The following is a 20,897-nucleotide window of genomic DNA, read 5'->3' as shown; positions in this document are numbered from 1 at the left end:
TGTGCAGACGTGTGTTGTGCTACTTTTTTTTAACCACTCTGGGCCTCTAACATGTTATTGAACCACTGACTTTATAACATGTTATAGAACCACTCTGGGCCTCTATGACATGTTATTGAACCAGTCTGTGCCTCTATAACATGTTATTGAACTACTCTGTGCCTCTATAACATGTCATTGAACCACTCTGCCTCTATACCATGTTATTGAACCACTCTGGGTGTCTAACATGTCATTAAACTACTGTGCCTCTATAATATGTTATTGAACCACTCTGCCTATATACCATGTTATTGAACCACTCTGCCTCTATAACATGTTATTGAACTACTCTGTGCCTCTATAACATGTCATTGAACCACTCTGTGCCTCTATAACATGTTATTGAACTACTCTGTGCCTCTATAACATGTTATTGAACTACTCAATTACAGACGCAGTCGCTCGCAATGAAATTCTTAAGTCTCAGGCTCCTTCAACAGTGCAATACAAAGAAAAGTAAAAGTATAAAAAACACAAGAGAGCTAAGCCTAAATAAACAAAAAAATAATAACTATAATACTGGACATGAATAATTAGAATAAAATAAAAAATATAACTAATATATAATAATAACTAAGGTATAGATAGATGCAGCATAGAGTGATTTGAACTACTCTGTGCCTCTAACATGTTATAGAACCACTCTGGGCCTTTATAACATGTCATTGAACCACTCTGTGTCTCTATAACATGTTATCAAACCACTCTGTGCCTCTATAACATGTTATTGAACACTGTAGTCTCAGCCTGGGACAGGTCAGTGGAGGTTCTGGAGGAGCTATCCTGGGCTACAGGATAAGATAAGATAAGATAGTCCTTTATTAATCCCCCTTAGGAGAAATTCACCAGTGACCAGCAGTACAGTGGGAAAAGAGAGTGCAAAACAAGTAGAGTAGACGAAGAGTATATACAAATTAATTTACCAATTGAAATAAAATATAATAAAAAATGATTTGAATAAGATAAACATATTATATACATGCATATATACAACTGTCCGTTTGTAGGTGAAGCATTAAAAATATATATATGACTATAAGTATAAATGTGCCAACGTGCAGGGTTATAAATAGGGTTACAAATAAATATGACTATAAGTATAAATGTGCCAATGTGCAGGGTTATAAATAGGGTTACAAATAAATATGACTATAAGTATAAATGTGCCAATGTGCAGGGTTATAAATAGGGTTACAAATAAATATGACTAAGTATAAATGTGCCAATGTGCAGGGTTATAAATAGGGTTACAAATAAATATGACTAAGTATAAATGTGCCAATGTGCAGGGCTCCTGGGGCTGCTCTAGGGGTCACAGGGTTAATGGGGTTACAGGGTTAATGCCCTCACCCTGCCACCCCCTCCCCTGTGCGTCTACAGGTTAATAGGGTTAATAACATTAGGTTGGCGGTGCCGTAATTAGGTTGGAACGAAGATTTAATATTTAATGATTTGTGTGTTATGGATGTTTTAAAGAACATACCTTTTCTAGATTCTTTTGAAATCATAAATTATGTGAATAAAAAGTCACTGAACTCGAAGTTTGTAGCATGGCCGCTAGTGGGCGGTGTTTATGACCTGTATTACGCACTGTAGTGTCCTCCAAACACAACATGTTGGGGTGGAAAGTCATCACATTTATCCCTTTAAGCATTCTGTTATTACATGCCAGTCATTCTGAATCTAAAAACCCACACGCTGAGTGTTATTTATCCCAGATCAGACATTAGGGTGTCAGCGGAGTACAAAATAATCAACTAAATATACACAATATGTTGGTCTACAAATCAGGAGCATTGGAAATAGGTTGCGGTAGTAAAGGAGTGTCAATCTAAACATGAGTCGTATGAATCTATATTAATGACCTTTATAGTAGAGTTAACAACACAATGATAAAGATATATCTGGCTATATATGCTGATATATATGCTGCTATGCTGATAATTATTTTGCGTAAACTTCCCTCCTCGTCCCTCGTTCTTCCAGTTCCAGGTCTTAATCCTACATTTCTTAACCATCTCCATCTTTATAATATGCAGTCTTTTTTATTCCTTCTGTTTCATCTGCAATGTTGATGATTATTTGATGGCAGTGATATTCTTAATGATATTCTCTTTGCAGTTATTGTGCTATGAGTGCCTGAGGTTAGACGAGTAGAATCAATAGAAGGCGGTTACCCACCCAACGGGTTTCTGTCAATATAGTTATAATGAATAATGTCATTAGGAAAGACCACAGGTCATTATGTACTTTGTGATGTGTACACACACACACACACACACACACACACACACACACACACACACACACACACACACACACTCGAAGAGAAGCAAAGCTCAAAAGCTTGGGGCTTTCTTTGGCCACTGCTCCCTATAAAGGACGCTTAGCTGTCCAGCTGAACGACCATCACCTGTTCACTCTGGGGTTAAACAGGTCAGAGAAACCCCACCGGCGAGAGGACATGTTTAAGGATTACATCATCATTAGATCATTACATCTCTCATTAATGGGTTAATGCCACGGTGTTGAAGTATCAGGCCTGTTTGTGGGTTGATATGAACATGATATTAAATATGAGCTATCTCTGCAAGTGGCTCCTAATAAGGAGCCTGGGGATGGAGTTCGACAGAGGGTTTATGTTCGCTCTGGCACATGTCCTGTCACGTCTCCACCGGGGGTTTGAGTCAGATGTGGTTTCACAGACTCTGGGAAGACTTACCCTAATATTCGTAAGGCTCACTATGTATTTATACAAGCACATATTCAAATAATCATACATGTAACTATTGTACAAATGGGTTTGCTCTGGTCTGATTGATCGGTGATGGTGGTGGGCCTGAGGAGACGACCTACTTCAGCTCTGAACATCAGCGTGACTCAGTGGGCAGAAACCTCAACTTCCTGTCAAGAGACGAGCACTTCAAAGATGTTGCAACCCATCGTATCAATGGTGCAAACATAGCAAGAGATGTATCTGGGTACCTAGTATCTAGGACTGGACCACAGCAGCAGAGCGGACCACAGCGGTAGAGCGCGCCACCACAAAGCCCTTTAGAGGGACAGGAAACAACTTAGTAATACTCTAGTCAACAACAACAAATTGGAAACAGTCCTTGCCTCTCCTCTCCCCCCCCCCCCCCACACACACACACAGAAACACAAACACCGTCATGTCTCCTAGACACACACACAGGCCTACTGTACAGAGATGAATTATGCATAACAGTAAATAGAAATAAGACGGGCAGGACTGACGCCAACGGTCTGCTCTGGATTAGAAATAGAAGCAGGAGAACAACAGTGTGATGATACTCACACTGGGAGGGGCCATCGTTCAGCTGAGCGATGGTCCGGGGGTCCGGGCCACACGGTGCCCCCGTCCCCCGGTGAGGAGGACGGCCCTTTGGCCCCCTCCTTCATCAGACGGGACAGAAGGTCAGACTTTAACTCACCTTCTAACTCACCTGGTCCAGACCAGGGGCTTCGTCCTGAGGGGAGACCATTCACAGTTGAATAAACGTCATGTTGCTTACGCATGTTAGCACACACACACACACACACGCATGCACACATGCATGCACACACAGACACACACACACACACACACACACACACATGCTCATGCACACACACACACACATGCTCATGCACACACACACACACACACACGCACATGAGGAGGAGGTGATGGGCTGACTGGGAGGAGGTGATGGGCTTACTGGGAGGGGGGACAGAGCAGCCATCAGCCCCGGGCAGCGGGCACCGGCCCGGGTTAATGTCATTCAGACACGACAGGTGTGTGTGTGTGTGTGTGTGTGTGTGTGTGTGTGTGTGTGTGTGTGTGTGTGTGTGTGTGTGTGTGTGTGTGTGTGTGTACTCTAGGACTTCTCATGAAAGCCGATCCGCGGCTTTGTGTTCGTCTTTACAATCTCAGTTTGGCCCGGTTGGTGTGTGTCCGGACTTACTCTCCTTTTCCAAAACAACTGCGTGGTCAACCGTGTGCAGCCTGCTTATCATTAGCTCGAACCACGAAACAAAAGCCAGTGATTAAGATGAATGAAAACATGTGGCGGGGCTTTTGGAGTCGTCACCAAACAAACCGGACAGGGAAAAAAATCCTCAACGCGTCAATTGAACACGCTGCGTAAAGCGACCTGACTCTGCGTAAAGCGACCTCACTCTCCCGGCGCCACGGGGCGTCCGGGCACCGAGGAGACAGACGATACAGCGCGTGTTTAGGCGATCTCTGGTACTCTGTCAGACTCGAACTAACATAAACGACATCAGCTTCATCATCATCATCATCGAGTTGTTGTGTCACATCGATCGATCCGCCTACGCCACCAGCCCTCCCCCTATGGCAAGCCGAATTGTCATTTATCAACTAAGTTTGACTATCCGGAATTAACATTGTAGATATCCACAACTTCTTTCTGACTAGTCGTAATTACATTTTGAATAGTTGGAATTTCCATTCAAGATATCTGTAATGTAATAGTGACTAGTCAAAACGACAGATAAAGATATCTGTAATTCAGTTTTGACTAGGCGAAACTGAATAGATATCTTGCAGATATCTACAACACATATCCAGTCTAGCGAATTTATGTCAAATTGGCTTGCCATACTCCCCCTCCATCTAATCAGAACCCACGTGGACTCTGTGTTCGTTCATAGCAGCAGCTGTGTGTGTGTGTGTGTGTGTGTGTGTGTGTGTGTGTGTGTGAGGACTTTAATGATCAACACAGCTTGCAGATCACCTTGCAGACAAACTCTAACTCGGGAGGTGGAACCGAGAAGCTCTGATTCAAACTCCTCAATCAGAGCCCCGTGAGGAACGCTCATGTAGACAGCGTTAAACCAATTTCAGGTCCATGCCTTTTGACGAACTGCCGAAGGCAGCGCCTCTGTTGACTCAGGGGGCGGGCCACAGCGAGGAGGGCGGGGCTCGCTGTGGGGAGCGGAACCGAGGACCTGCTGTGTGAATGAGTGTAGGAGACACCGAACATCTCTCAGCGGAGCGGAGTCAGACAGAAGCATCTCTACTCCTCCTACAGTCGGAGGTCCGGACTCAGTCGAGGTACGTGGTATTTATCTCAACATGTCACTCCCAGCTGTGAGGGAGACGCTGGTTAACAGGCTCTTCTCTTACTGAAGGTGTGAGAGGAACTCACCGTCGGCAGATCGGGGTTTTGGAACAAAATTCCTGAATGTTGATGAAGTGTCCTGCTAGAGGACCGCATGACCCTGCGGCTGTTCTGTTAATTAGTATCGAGGTCTTTGGTTCAATGTGTTGGAGTCTGATCTCCTCCTCCTCACACTCCTCGTTCACAGATGGTCTCCGGACCGAAGCCCAGTGCGTCTCTGGGGTTGGACAGCGACTTACTGGTCTCCCACTGAGGAGCTATACTGGTCCCACTGAGGAGCTATACTGGTCCCAGTGAGGAGCCCTACTGGTCCCAGTGAGCAGCCCTACTGGTCCCAGTGAACAGCCCCACTGGTCCCAGTGAGCAGCCCTACGTGTCCCAGTGAGGAGCCCAACTGGTCCCAGTGATTTCTGTACTGGTCCCAGTGAGCAGCCCCACTGGTCCCCAGTGAGCAGCCCCACTGGTCCCCAGTGAGCAGCCCCACTGGTCCCCAGTGAGCAGCCCCACTGGTCCCCAGTGAGCAGCCCCACTGGTCCCCAGTGCGCAGCCCCACTGGTCCCCAGTGAGCAGCCCCACTGGTCCCCAGTGCGCAGCCCCACTGGTCCCCAGTGCGCAGCCCCACTGGTCCCCAGTGCGCAGCCCCACTGGTCCCCAGTGAGCAGCCCCACCGGTCACCCAGCGCACAGGGCGCCATGCTGCCCAACGGCTCGTGCAGTAACATCACGGCGCTCGCCGTGCGCTCGCCGCCCAGCGTCACCAGCTTCATGTTCGCGGCGGCGGTGGTGGGCAACCTGCTGGCCCTCTTCATCCTGGCCGTGGCGCAGCGGCGGCGGAGCGCCAAGCCGTCGGCCTTCTGCGTCCTGGTGACGGGGCTGGCGGTGACGGACCTGCTGGGCACCTGCCTGCTCAGCCCGCCCGTCTTCCTGTGCTACGCCAGCCACCTGTCCCTGCTGGGGCTGGCGGCCGGGGGCAGCTCGCTGTGCGACCTCTTCGCCTTCGCCATGACCTTCTTCGGCCTGGCGCCCATGTTCATCCTGACGGCCATGGCGGTGGAGCGCTGCCTGGCGGTGTGCCGGCCCTACCTCTACGCCCAGCTGGCGCGGCTGCGCTTTGCGCGGCTGGCGCTGCTGCTCATCTACCTGTTCAGCGCCGCCTTCTGCCTGCTGCCCTTCGCCGGCTTCGGGCGCCACCGGCAGTACTGCCCCGGGACCTGGTGCTTCATCGACATGGACGGCCGGCGGGGGGCCAGCGGAGGAGTGGGGGCGGCGGCGGCGGCGGCGGGGCTGGCCTTCTCCCTGTCCTACTCCTCCCTCATGGCGCTGCTCATCGGGGTGGTGTTGGTGTGCAACGGCGCCGTGATCGTGGCTCTGTGCCGCATGCACCGCAGCCAGCTGACGCGCCGCGGCTCGGTGGTGTCGACGGGCCGCCGCCGCGCCCTGGGCTGGTTCGGCCAGGGGGAGGAGGAGCTGGACCACCTGATGCTGCTGGCCTCCATGACGCTCATCTTCGTGGTCTGCTCCCTGCCGCTCACGGTAAGGGTTGGGGGGGGGGGGGGTGTGTGTGTGTGTGTGTGTGTTTGTGTGTGTGTGTGTGTGTGGTGCAAAATTGAGCAGGGGTCCTCTGCTTGACTCTTACTTCAGGGAAACATTTCCCTGATTTGATCATTGACGATTGTATGGCATGGAGGGGGTGAAAGTGTTCAGATAGGTGTGTGTGTGTGTGTGTGTGCGTGTACACCTTTTGTTTGAATAACACATTTTTGTCTCTCCTCTCGCGTCCGGTCCTCAGAGGAACCCGGTCATTAAACAGTCTGTACTGTGAGAGACTCCCGGTACGGGACGGGGAGGCTCGGGGGTTTGCATAGCGCACTTGGGAGAGACTCTGACATAACCCTCATTTACATCTCGCTGGCAGTGTGTGTTTGTGTGTGTACATGTGTGTGCTTGTGTGTGATCCCAAATCATGTGCTTTGAACCCAATGGTACCGTCCATTAAAAGGTGTCCCTGTGTGTGTGTGTACGTGTGTACGTGTGTACGTGTGTACGTGTGTGTGAGTGTGTGAGTAGAGTAAGGCCTTGCTGCCTTATGTCCCCGGCTCCTGTTTTAAATGCTGGGGTAAATGAAATCGCTGGAACCCACCTGTAGTGAGTTCTTATTATCATATTTTTCGTTATTTTAATCCAGAGACGTCCCCACACCAATATCAATATGTGTAGCCCTTTATCTGGCAGGAAGAGACGTGACATGAGAACAATCTCGCGTCTGTAGTACTTCCTGTAGCAGTGATGCCGTAACAGGATCCACCATCGTATGAGTGTGTGTGTGTGTGTGTGTGTGTGTATGTGTGTGTGTGTGTGTGTGTGTGTGTGTGTGTGTGTGTGTGTGTGTGTGTGTGTGTGTGTGTGTGTGTGTGTGTGTGTGTGTGTGTGTGTGTGTGTGTGACCTGCGCGCACGTGTGTGCGTTCTCCCCTGAGCGACGAGCAGATCTGATTGGCTGTGAATGAAGATGAAAGGGGAGAGGAAGAGGGCTTCTGAGGGGGGTTAAACACATCCCAGCTGGGTTAGCCTTTAGCTCGGGGGCCGACGCCCCAGCTGCTACCTAACACAATAACAAAAGAACAGTTGTGCGTCTTCGTCCTCAAGCGTCACGTGGCGGGACACCACACCGACGCTCAATCACGGCACACGCCGACACAAAGGCGTCTGTCCCTGAGCACAGACCACCAGGACGTGAGGACATTAGGCAGGTGATTGGACGCACCTGCTCCAAAATAATTTGTTTGTTCTATTTCACGGTCAATTGTTCAATTGTGTGTTCTGTCGAGGCTTCGACCCCATGGGCTTGTCCCGTGTGCGCTCTCGCACGCGACAATGTTGAATTCCAAATGGAAGCATTGGCATGTCGGGTAGTTTCCCTCGTGTCCGCCCTGAGCGCTGTGTTTGCTCAGGATCTCTGGAACAAGAGCAGATTGTTCTCTGGTGGCCGTGTTTACTCTGACTTTTCTGAGGTATGGCCGTTTCTCCCGCTCCCTCAAACCCACTGCAGCGATAACAGGGGACAGACAGACAGGCAGATATATTATTATGTAATATAATTATGACATAATGCCCACTTGTGGTCACCAACAGGTGGCTCAGTTCCCCACCTCAGAGTTCCCCCCCTGACATCCTGTCTGGTGGAGAGCGTCCTCTATAACATATAGAGGACCCTGATGGTGTGAGTTCCCCTTTCTAAACCGTCACCACAGTCCCATCCGTGAGGGATGACCCCATAAACGGTAGCTTTACTACCTAACCTACTAACGGCTTCCCTGCTGTCCTCCCACGGCCGCGGGGGGAATCAACGGTAGGGGAGCAGAGGGCCTGGTCTCCGTGTGCCTCGTGGAGCTCTCTGCTCACTGCGGAACAGGGTTTAGAGACGAGGTCTACAGGCCAGAGGGGTGGTTGGTCTGCTCCAGTACAACTGATTAGTGATGCTGTTACCCATGCAGTGCATATTGTATCTCAACAACTCATAATAACGCTGTATTTATCTGACTCTAATTTGTGGATAAAACTCTGGTTTGGGTTTGGATTACATTTCATTGGAATGCATTCATTTCTCCAAACATTACGGGAAGAAGGTGGATTGGACGTTATTATGTTATGCTTATAATAAAACTAATACTAATCTATTATCAATGATTTAATTGTAGGTAACTCAAATCACCTTTTGAATCAAAGCCTTCCTCACTTCAGCCTCTTTCTACTGATGGACAACAAACATTACTTTGTGGAGTAGTGGAGAAAGAAGTGTTTAACTCGGTACACACTTCACACCGAGAAGTGCGAAGGCTTTCTCAGCGACGAGGTTCAGCGGAGTTGACTCCGGCTGTGACTGGTTCTGATGGAGACCATGTGGTCTGTGGTCCCAGAGAGGAGTCTGGAGGAGCCGTCACCAGCGTGGGCTGAACCTCTCCTCCCCGGGAAGGTTCTGACAGAAGAGTAGACGGGGGGTGTGATGGGTGGAGCAGCGTGCGTTGTGGTGTGGAGTCTGGTCTGGTGTTTCCAGGACATTCCTGTAGCTCCATGGAACAGACCGTCAGCCCGCCCCCTCACCCGCCCCCTCACCCGCCCCCACCCGCCCCCACCCGCCCTCTCTAACAGCCTGGTCCTCTCAGGGGAGGACGGCCGCAGGGGTATCGGTCCATTGATAACCGGCCTCTCTCGGGTCCTCAGCAGATCACAATGCCCGGCGATGCTGCCATGACCCCTGGGCAAATCCATGATGGGCTTCGCCCTGCCGTCCATCTCCCTCCTGCTCCTTGTCAGTTCTTCTGCTCCTCGTTCGGCAGCGCTGGGGAAGGCCTCCCACACGGCCTTCAGTGGGATCCAGTGCAGTTGTATTTGTATTATTATTATTATTATTATTATTATTATTATTTGTGTTTCTTAATCACAGGCACAGGCGTGTCAAAGGGCTCCACAGGCCGTCTATTTAGGACCGGTGGAGCAGGTGGAGTTACGTGGAGAAGCCGCTCTGTGTTTCATGGACGCCCTGGTGCATGTGAGAGAAAGCGAGCGATAGGAAGGAAAAGAAAAGGCTTTGAATATTAATGAGTATCCCCACATTAGAAACCATTTTCCATCTCTTTTGTGGTTTAAATGATAAACTAACAAAAGTCCCAATGTCTTAAGTCTGTGCTGCCCAGTGTGACTCACACTGGGCAGCACAGACTGACTCATTGAATAACGGGGGAATTGTTTCCACATGAAATCAATATGATATTCAGATAAACGTACTTCCCTGTGTTTGTCTGTCGCTGTGTAGCGGTCCTGACCCCTCAGCTGGCCGGGGGTTTCCTTGGTGACGGCGGTGAGATGTGTGTCACCTGTATGAGTACGTCCCTCTTCACCTGTGTTTCCGTATTAAGTTCCTGGGTTGCTGTCCAGGCTTGTAGGATCCGTGTTCCTTGTAGGTCTGTTTCTGCCTGTTTGTTAAGCAGGCATCAACCCCTCAGAGTATAGCCTAATCCGGCCAGCAGTGTAATTTAATTTGGCCACCCAGATAATATCTAATGTCTATCAGAACTGGCCCGCTGGTATATCGCATTTCAGCGTTAACGCGCTGACACACGTCTTGGCACATTAATCCTGGCGCGTCAACTCCGGCAGCCCGTAATCCCGCCCGTAATTTGACACGGGAGGGGGGCTTCCCTTGCCTGAGCACGCCCCGACACTCAGGAGGCAGAGACCCGGTGGAGCCGCCAACCACTCAGCTTACATCTCTCCTCCTCCTCCCTCCTCTCCTCCTCCCCCCTCTCCTCCTCCTGTCTCTCCTCCTCCTCCTCCTCCTGTCTCTCCTCCGCCTGTCTCTCCTCCTCCTCCCTCCTCTCCTCCTCCCCCCCTCTCCTCCTCCTGTCTCTCCTCCTCCTCCTCCTCCTCCTGTCTCTCCTCCTCCTCCCGTCTCTCCTCCTCCTCCCCCCTCTCCTCCTCCTGTCTCTCCTCCGCCTGTCTCTCCCCCTCCTCCTTCTGTCTCTCCTCCTCCTCCTCCTCCTCCTGTCTCTCCTCCTCCTCCTCCTCCTCCTCTCCTGTTTGGAGGAGCGTAGCTGTAGAACCTGTCGCACACATTTATGAAACGCTTTCTAAGATCCACATTTTTGAATGGCCGTCTGCTAGGATGAGTATTAAAACGCCGCTAGAATGAGTTACTTGACGAGGCTGCCTTTTGTTATCCCTACAGGCTTTTCTTGATTCGTTTTCCTCCAACTCGTTACTTATTTATATTTATTGACTCTGTATTGATCAAATATTCACTGGCTGATTTAACGGTGCAGAGGCTGGGCCACATCCAGATGTTTGGTGGAGGGGATTGGCTGGGCCACATCCAGATGTTTGGTGGAGGGGATTGGCTGGGCCACATCCAGATGTTTGGTGGAGGGGAGTGGCTGGGCCACATACAGATGTTAGGCTAGGGTCCCTTATGTATGTAATGTAAAGTGTATTTGTTTTTGTGTGTGAGTGTGTGTGTGAGTGTATGTGTGTCCCTGTGCACCCAAAACCATAAGAAATATGTTAAACATGTTAAAACAAAGTTTAAGAGAACTGTGGTGAGTGAATCCCATCTAGAAGAATGTCACTGAGGAGCAGTCTGCTCTGAGTAACGTACGAAATGTGAGCTGTGGAGGAAGAGCAGCCTTCATCAGTGTATGAAATGTCATATTTCTGTTTCTGTGGTTAAAGTTCTCATCCTTTCTGTTGCATCACAGACAAAACTCAAACCCGTGGGTGATATTCAGGAAGTTCACCCTGAGGGAAACAAGCTCCCCCCCCATCCGGGTCTCCTTGTTCTGACCCCTCCCTCCCCCCTCGTAGACCTGCGCATCACTTCTGGGCAGTCTGGGCAGAAGCTGAACCAGAATAATTGGAACCATGAGGTGGACTGGTCCGGCCTCGGATTCCTGAGCCGTGATGACCCGGAGCTGCAGTCTTCCGGTCCTGGGAATACTGATTACCACCCTCTCAAATGTATATTGATTCAAAACTACAATCCACCTAACGCAGATCCATAACAACGATTTGCCATTACAAATGTTGTTTCTGTGCAGCCACTTTCCCCACTAATAAGGAACAAGGCAGCTCTGTTCAGCAACGATGGACTTAAGACAAACATAACCCAACAATACCTCCAGTGGATAAGAAAAACAAAAACATAACTTAATACATGTTACAGTTGACGCATTTAATATGTTGCAAGGCTTCATATCTAACTAAGACCATTGAGGAGGAGCCTTGTGAACAGGGTTCATTAGTTCAGGATGAGGGAGAGACAGGAGTTCAGGATGAGGGCATTAATGGGTTTTCCACAGTGCAGGGCAGGATGACAGGGGGAGCGAGGTGAGGAGAGGGTGAGGACGGGGGGGCTGGGTGAGGAGGGGGGAGGGTGAGGAGGGACGGCTGTACTGTGACAGATAATGACTGTGGTGGTGATTTGGTGGTTATCTGGACCAGCTCTCTGTTGAGGTGCATCAGGAGAGAGCTGTGACAGATAATGACTGGTGGTGATTTGGTGGTTATCTGGACCAGCTCTCTGTTGAGGTGCATCAATAGAGCAATCATGTGAGTGCTTATGTAAGCAGTCCCAACATTCAGTAAGTGTTCCTCAGATGCTGTGTGAGGTGTGGCTTCTCCATCTCAAAGGGCTTCAGCAGGGGCCTTAGGATGTTGAAATGTCATAAAGGGAAAGCCCCAGAGGTACTGGGATAGAGGTACTGGGATCAGCCCTAGAGGTACTGGGATCAGCCCTAGAGGTACTGGGATAGAGGTACTGGGATCAGCCCCAGAGGTACTGGGATAGAGGTACTGGGATCAGCCCCAGAGGTACTGGGATAGAGGTACTGGGATCAGCCCCAGAGGTACTGGGATAGAGGTACTGGGATCAGCCCTAGAGGTACTGGGATCATGTACTGGCCTCAGCCTAGATATTTCCAAGTCCAGAATCCCCCTGTCTGCTTGTTCAGTTGAGTCTCTGGATGACTTCCTGTCAGGTCAGTCTTCATGGCTGACTGCACCACAGTGGACGGTATGAGGAGCATGATTGATGTGTGTGTGGTCGGTCTCTTAGGGCTCAGATCATTTGGGACTGCTCAGAGAATCAAAGGCAATAATCCATCTATTGATTATTGATTGAAAGAAATTCTCAGATGGATTATTGGCCGGCTCTGAATCTCTGAGCGTTTCCAGATCAGAACAGTCTTGTCATCGATCCATTAATAATCGACCATGAGGTAATTTCCCCTGGGACTCTGGTTCAAACTACTCCCATTTGTCATAGATTAACTTGTTTTTTTAGATGTAACTGCCTTGAAAATGAACTAGAAGTAAATCTGTTCCTGACCCAATGTTTGCTCTGTGCTTTTCCTCGGCTGACGGGTTGAGCTGTGTTTCAGCCGAGCAGCCTGATGTAAAGGAACTGGGATGAGTAGACTCATGTTGTGATTGGGCCATTAGGTGTGAGGTCACTCCTAGCTATAAATAACCTCCAGAGAGGGATGTCTGTCCGTCTCTAAAGACTGGCTGGACGTCCCCCTGTGTCTTAACACGCTGGGTGTCACCTGTTCTTTAACCTGAACTAGAGTTCTTAAACCAACCTTAACTAGAGCCCCTGACGGCTGGACAGCGCTGACTTTACTGAGAACCTGCGGTTCCCTGGAACAGTTATGTGTCTGCTAGCAGAGCTATTGTTGTCTGCTCCACCGAGAAGCAGGATTCCACATGGCAGGGAGATGGTTTGGTTCAGAGCCTCTCCAGTCTTCTCAACACAAACCATCCATTCGCTTTATCGAGGTTCTCATCGATGGATTTGCATATTTGTATAAACTCTTTTATTGGAGATGACACATTGGAGAGATCCACATTTGACCGGCTTTCTTTGGAAACCAGTGTTTTCTTTTGATGGTTGAGGAGTCCTCCAGTGTGTAGGGTTAGGGTTAGTCCTCCACAGTGTGGAGGCTGTGGTGCGGATCTGGTTCTTTGTTGATATGGAACCTTTTCATTCATAAAGTAGAGCGCACATGAGAACAAAGCAGAGGCGTGGGCGGCTTAGGGTCCGCCTCCACAGTGGACAGCCTGTGACAGTGCGGTCTTTTTCTTTTGGCCTGCTGACAGCCTGCCTGTCCCGGCTTGCCCTCTTCTTCTGCTCAGACTGGTTCTCATGGTGGCTCCTCACTTGGTCTCCTGGGCTTTAATGGTTTGTTTCTCATGGTCACTAACGGGTGGACACTGTTCTATTGAATGTTCTGCTCACCTAAACCTCAAGTGGTGAACTTGGAGCTCTCTCAAACCCACAGAAACTCTTATTGTGGTGCGTTGAATGCCAACTGTTGTGGTTCCCACGGAAACAACTTACTTTCTTTGGTCAGAAATCTATATCAAAATATTGCAGTATTCTCATCAACAACGCATTCTGCTCGTTTTCCTCTTCCCTGTTTCCATTTCCCTCTCCTCTCAAAGTGATTCCTTCCACTGTGGATGAGGAATCAGAGCTGTTACATATGTGACACATGTTGCTGATCTTGTTTGAAAGTCCCTTAAATTAAGTAGTACAGGTTTTCTGCCTATGGATGAATATACACCAGACACAAGAGAACTAACCACCACCAACTAACCAGGTTCTGTGCCATTCACTACCGAAGTTCTGCTATAACATATTAGGACTGCTGGACCAGAGGTTCTGCTATAATAACGTAGTCCCTCCCTCTAAACTCAGAAGGAGGGCCTGATGTGGTAGAATGTCATATTTCAGGGACTTGCCTGTCCACTCACACCCAGACAACAAGGTGTTGTTCGAAGGCTCCTGCCTTTAGTCATGACAGCAGAATAATAACTCAGTTCGCCGCAGTAGGAACTGAGGATCTGTTGTTCCCAAATAACCTTTCTGAAACATAAGTATGGTCCCCAGATAGAGTAAACATTAACAACGTACACAACACGTACATTTCTACTGTCAGACACTTGACACTAGGGGATATTATAAAGATCTTTTTTTGTGATTATCCTACATTTAATCCTTGATCCCTTGATTCATATTATTCCATTAGTTGTGTGTTTGACTGATTGTTTAGATCTCCTGTTCGGTGGTGGTTTGAGTGGCAGACATTGCGCCTTGTGTGTGCGGCTGTGGTGAGGTAAGATGGCGGCCGCTGCAGAGCAGCCTGTGGTGAGCAGCCGAGGACTCACAGGCTGAGGACCAAGGGGAAGTCACCCCTTAGGTCATGTGATCTCCCCTCCCTACCACGGGATGTGCTTTTAAAGTTGCAACACGTTACATTTCAATTACACATTTCAAGCTCGTACAGCTAGTATATGGGACATATATCAAGACTCACTCGTTCAGAGTTCACCTGGACTCTGCATATCCTCCCCCCTTACCTCCCATCTCCCCACACCTCTCTTACGCACTTTTAGTATGTTGTACGCCCTGGCACTTACTGGGTTCCTCCCTAACGTTCTGCTGTTGGGAGAACCTCCTGGTCCCTACAGGCCACTGGGTTCTTCCCTAATGTTCTGCTGTGAATAGTTGTACTACCACCGAGATCTAGCGGCCGGTACAGGCCACCGTAGCTCCCCTACGTTGTGGGAAAGGGAGGGCTCACCACTAGATGGCACTGAATCCTACACACTGCACCTTTAACTGAACTTTGAAAGGAAATACGTTTTAACTTTGTTGTGCTTCCTGTAGGAGCTCTTAGTCTGCACCATGGCCCTCTGGGGTTCATCAGGAGGTGGTTGGTTTAGGGTCACAGATGAATTATGTGTTTTAAAGAAGCCCTGGAATTTTTTATTGTGTTACAATTATGCGTGACGCACACACCTGTCCCCACATCCTCGTTAGTCACCACTAAATGACATTCACGCTCCGAGCTCCGAGCTCCGAGAGTTGTCTGGTCTCCGTCTGTCTCTTCAGTCAATTCAGTCTGTAAACCAAACACTGGAGGACCCATCTCAACAGGGTTTAATATCTAATGTGGCGACGGACAGATGGCGGTAAACAGGAACCAGCCGTTGAGCGGGAATCTCATAACACAGAACGTAACTCTCATGATACAGAGAGCCTCATGTTGAAAGCATGATTCTCTCCCCGGGGTCGGCCCTCGGCGAAGACATCAGGGGAGGATTCTCATCTCGTGTCCATTAGTGGTGGATTTCATGATTCGTTTGAATGAATCAGTTCGCGTCAGTCAGTTTGGCAAGAAGAGTCGTTTGTTTGTCTGTTTGTTTGTTCGCATTTCCGGTAGCGGTGAATCATGGTTCTCAGTCACTGAGTCGGTCAGACTCAGCTCCTCCCTTGTTCTCATTCTCAAACGAATCACAATCGTAAAGTGGTGCAAACGGCCATCAATCAACACAACATTAACTAAGTTCCTTTTAGCTGAGGAGCGCTTCATGGTCGGAATCGGGATGTTGTTGCCCGGCTGGCTCTCGTGACTTCTCAGTCCTCGAGTCTTCACCGCTAAACACAGTCAGTGAACGAACGGCGACTCGCGAGTCAGCGCGACTCAGCGACTAGTGGGTGGAGCTGGGAGTCGAGTCTCGGAGAATGAACGATACGAACGAGATGAACTGAAACGGGGAATCAGGTCGGTTTGTTCATGTTAAAGAGTCGTTTGTTCGAACTGATTCGTTCGCGAACGAGCCATCACTAGTGTCCATCATGAAGGACGTACCGTTGATGAGCCAGGGATAATAATAATAGATATTGAATATTGCAGCAGTAAGTCTTAGTAAGTCTGAATGCTGCAAAGAGAGTCGAGAAATGCAGACGTGTGTTTTTGGGACGCCATTAGAAGGTTATCTACAGCGTGCATTAGCTCCTAAAACACAGGAGCACCACTCTTAACTCAGACCAGTCTTATCGCTGTAAATGTCCAGTATCGAACCCGCTCCACTTATCCAGATAACGATCCAGGAGGGGAGTGGATCAGGAAGAGAGCTGTCCTCTGGGGCCCAGAGGTAAAGGAGGTTCTGCTCCATTATGGAGCCTTTCTCCTGAGCGTCCGCCTAATGGCCCCCATGACTCCTAGAGCCTCAATATTTACATGGAAACAGCGATGTACCGACTTTAAGGAATGAAGGGAGAGTGTGTGTGTGTGTGTGTGTGTGTATACAGTGCATGGAGCTCCCTCCTCCTCCCCCTGTAAATCACCCACAGCGGCCTGGTCCTCTCCATGCATCAACACGCTACTGTTTAAGGAGAGCCAGGCTGCATGCCACCCGACCCCCCAGGCAGCGGGTCTGATGTCTGTCCCCCCCGTCCTCCTGAGGGCCTTAAGAGGCAGGGGGCCACGCGACTCGTCCTCTCTGAGACGGATGTCTATTTCCAACGGGCTCGTTAGTGTGTTGATGTTAGCACATCTCTGTCTGAACGGCTCTGCTTTGATGATATATTCACAGCCACAAACACGTTAAGCGCGCTGCACAGTCGTGCATGAGAGAACGCGCAAGCCGCGCATCAGGCAAAATTGAGGTCACGTGCCCCGCGCATGGGCTGTCGCACCGCCCTTTTTAAGGTGCGTCTGATGGCTCGGATCCGCACGATTTTTGTCACTTGGCGTACGAGCGGACAGACAAACCGGAAAAAAAAAAAAAAGACCGGAATGAGAGCAAAGAGAGCAAGAATGGATGATTTCGAAGGAAGAGTTGCTGAGCAAATACGCCTCTACAGGAGTCTGTATGATACGGATCCGATGATATCAGATCTGATGTGACACTATACATGGACAGTCACATGAACACGGCTGATTTGCAATGTTTGCCATGTCCGATTTTTCTCTACTCTATTTTTTTTCAACGATTACAAAAAAGTTGTCTAAGCACAGGTGGTATGTGTCTGGTGATCATACTGGCTATAGAATCTATAACTACTGGCCCATCAACTATTGTAATGTAATGTGGCCTCCGTAATAGCAGATTTAACATTGACTACGCCACTCTCAATTACAAGGGTGAGAGAGCCTGGTGATCATACTGGCTATAGAATCTATAATTACTGGCCCATCAACTACTATTTAAGCACAGGTGAGAATGCTCTGTTCAGGAGAAGACCTACTGCACCTACTGGCGTGTCTCAGATCCGCAACTATATATATATGCTTGCAGCGCGACAGTGGGCGTGAACACGTACAGGAAATTGCGTACGGGCGGGCAATACGCAACTGTGCAAAGCTCTTTAGGGTTTCTCAGCGGTTCAGTGCCCTGTCTGGGTCATGGGGCCAGGGGCCAGGGGCCGACACCTCATGACCCTTATAGTGGGGGAGGACTGCCAGCAGCTGGAAACAGCAGCATACGGTATGACTCACACATCTGTGTTCCACAGCGTCGGGCAGAGTTCAGCTTAGTGAGGAAAGGTTCATTGTCACCTGATTGAGCAACTGGAGTACTGTGACCCAACCGCCACCGCAAGAATCAGTTCCTGTAAACAGCGTCTGGTTGTCGGTAACATTGCGGCTGGTAACGCTTTCTGGAACGTCTTGAGTGGTCTGGTATCACAAGCATGCTGAGTATTTATAGGATGTCAAAGATAACTACATGTCTCTCTATCTCTCTATGGATGCATGTGTGATGGTGTGTGGCTGGGTGAGAGTGATGAACTCTCTCAGGCGCCAGCCACACGCATCCTCAGAGTCGGCTGCTTCTCGGAAGAATCCTCTTCACTTCGGCTCTGGACTCTATGCCCTCTGACTTCACTCCCTCTCCCACTCTCTCACTCTCTCTTTCCCACGCTCACTCTCTTTCCCGCTCACTCACTCTCTCTTCCCCACTCACTCTCTCTCCCTTTCCCACTCTCTCACTCTCTTTCCTACTTGCTCACTCTCTTTCCCACTCACTCACTCTCTCTTCCCCACTCACTCTCTCTCCCTTTCCCACTCTCTCACTCTCTTTCCTACTTGCTCACTCTTTCCCACTCGCTCACTCTGTCTTTCCCACTCTGTCTCTCACTCTCTTTCCCACTCTCTCACTCTCTCTTTCCCACTTTCTCTCTCTCTCTGTCTCTCACTCTCTCTCACTCTCCCTTTCCCACTCTGTCTCTCACTCTTTCCCACTCTCTCTTTCCCACTCTCTCTCTCTCTCCTCCTCATCCTCTTTCCCTCTCTCTCTCTCTCTCTCTCTCTCTCTCTCTCTCTCTCTCTCTCTCTCTCTCTCTCTCTCTCTCTCTCTCTCTCTCTCTCTCTCTCCTCCTCATCCTCTCATCCTGGCCACCTGTATGTCCCCCCCCCCCCCCCCCGGGGCTTAGCAACAGAAGAGGAAATGGTTACCGGGCCCCAGCTGCCCTCCATTCAGCGGGCGTTTCATTAGGCCCACCGTGATGGAAACGTCATCCGGCAGGAAACATCCAGAACAACACGGGGAGGGGGGTCTTCAGATTCAGAAGCTTCTGTGTGTTAGGATCCTCCTGGCTGTGGAGGGTCTGAAAGGTCGTCAGGTCAACATGTGCGCTGGCGTGCGGCTGTCTCAGCCTCTCCTGTGGGCAGGATGTTGATTCGTTGGAGTCTCAGCTTTCATGTGATATAATTTGTGTAGATAGCATGAAGTGAAAAAGATTGTTTAGAAGCACGTTAGCATTTAGCTTCTACCGGAAGTAAACCAGATATGTAGTGTGATCCTTTTAAACAAAGGTTAATGGTTACAAATCTGAAGTAGTTGAAGTATCATATAATGGCCAGTCCTCCCATTGACTTAGAAATAATATTTTAAGTAGAATATCTTAGAAATTTTAAAATAAAAATACATTTATCATTTTTAGCATGGGATTCCAAGCTAATATGAACATTTTAAAAGTGGAATGGAGTCACTAGGGGAAAAACTGTGGAAGGAGTAGGGTCCCAGAATGTGTAGAGAATAAGAAATAAAGAAAGAAGACCAATAGTTAAAACCATGGTAACCACCAGTGTACATTCTGGAGGTGTATCACGGTCTCTCCTCCTCCTCCTCAGATCGCGGGCTTCATCAACGCCGTCCGCCCGTCCACTGACGACGGGGGCAACCTGATGGCGTTCCGCTTCCACGCACTCAACCCCATCGTGGACCCCTGGGTCTTCATCATCTGCCGCAAGTCGGTGCTGCGCCACCTCTACCTGCTGCTGCGCTGCCGCTTCCCGCGCAGCCTTCACGCCGCGCCCCGCGCCCCGGCCGGCACGCCGTCTCTGTCTCAGCACCTCAGGGGCCCCGAACCGACCGGCCGGCCCCTCGGCGAGGGCTGCCCCACCGGCCCGGGGTCCCGCTGCTGACCCGCGACCTGGACTCTGTGGGTTAGCTCGTGATGCTACTGCGATGGAGGTCATGGCGGTGGTCCGCTCCTGAGCCCCCCCTGAGACCCTCTGGAGGGAGCCCCGCCCTCCTGACCCCCTTTAGGGAGGAGGCCCCGCCCTCCTGACCCCGTGGAGGGAGGAGGCCCCGCCCTCCTGACCCCGTGGAGGGAGGAGGCCCCGCCCTCCTGACCCCGTGGAGGGAGGAGGCCCCGCCCTCCTGACCCCATGGAGGGAGGAGGCCCCGCCCTCCTCACCCCCTTTAGGGAGGAGGCCCCGCCCTCCTGACCCCCTTTAGGGAGGAGGCCCCGCCCTTTAGGGAGGAGGCCCCGCCCTCCTGACCCCCTTTAGGGAGGAGGCCCCGCCCTTTAGGGAGGAGGCCCCGCCCTCCTGACCCCCTTTAGGGAGGAGGCCCCGCCCTCCTGACCCCCTAGAGGGAGGAGGCCCCGCCCTTTAGGGAGGAGGCCCCGCCCTCCTGACCCCCTAGAGGGAGGAGGCCCCGCCCTTTAGGGAGGAGGCCCCGCCCTCCTGACCCCCTTTAGGGAGGAGGCCCCGCCCTCCTGACCCCTTTAGGGAGGAGGCCCCGCCCTCCTGACCCCCCGGAGGGAGGAGGCCCCGCCCTTTAGGGAGGAGGCCCCGCCCTCCTGACCCCCCAGAGGGAGGAGGCCCCGCCCTTTAGGGAGGAGGCCCCGCCCTCCTCACCCCCTTTAGGGAGGAGGCCCCGCCCTTTAGGGAGGAGGCCCCGCCCTCCTGACCCCCCGGAGGGAGGGGGCCCCGCCCTGCACTCCCTTGTTATGAAGGGAGGTTCTTCTTGCCAGTGGGGGGGGGGGGGAGGGTTAGGGGGAGTCTTCCATAGAAGGCCTGTGAAGCCCTTTGAGACTAGAGCTGGGACCAACGGCTTTACCAACCAAAGGGACCAGAC

General features: G+C 50.5%; 1 protein-coding gene across 1 annotated transcript; it reads left to right on the top strand.

Moving 5' to 3' along the window:
• The first annotated feature begins 5,008 nt into the window (after window positions 1–5,008).
• On the top strand, window positions 5,009–20,015 carry ptgir (prostaglandin I2 receptor). Its single transcript, XM_084466537.1, has 3 exons — window positions 5,009–5,125; window positions 5,380–6,724; window positions 19,664–20,015. Exons 2-3 carry the CDS (start codon window positions 5,885–5,887, stop codon window positions 19,955–19,957), a joined length of 1,134 nt encoding a protein of 377 aa, XP_084322663.1. The 5' UTR covers window positions 5,009–5,125; window positions 5,380–5,884; the 3' UTR covers window positions 19,958–20,015.
• Window positions 20,016–20,897: the final 882 nt, after the last annotated feature.

Source organism: Micromesistius poutassou (assembly GCF_964030765.1).
Source record: "Micromesistius poutassou genome assembly, chromosome: 4".
Taxonomy (NCBI): Eukaryota; Metazoa; Chordata; class Actinopteri; order Gadiformes; family Gadidae; genus Micromesistius; species Micromesistius poutassou.
This window is presented reverse-complemented; position numbering and strand designations above follow the sequence as displayed.

Bases quoted from the DNA above. Each gene is read 5' to 3' on its own strand.
- ptgir (XM_084466537.1), top strand. From the start codon at position 5,885: ATGCTGCCCAACGGCTCGTGCAGTAACATCACGGCGCTCGCCGTGCGC. The intron at 6,725-19,663 runs GTAAGGGTTGGG...CCTCCTCCTCAG, and splicing joins TCTGCTCCCTGCCGCTCACG to ATCGCGGGCTTCATCAACGC.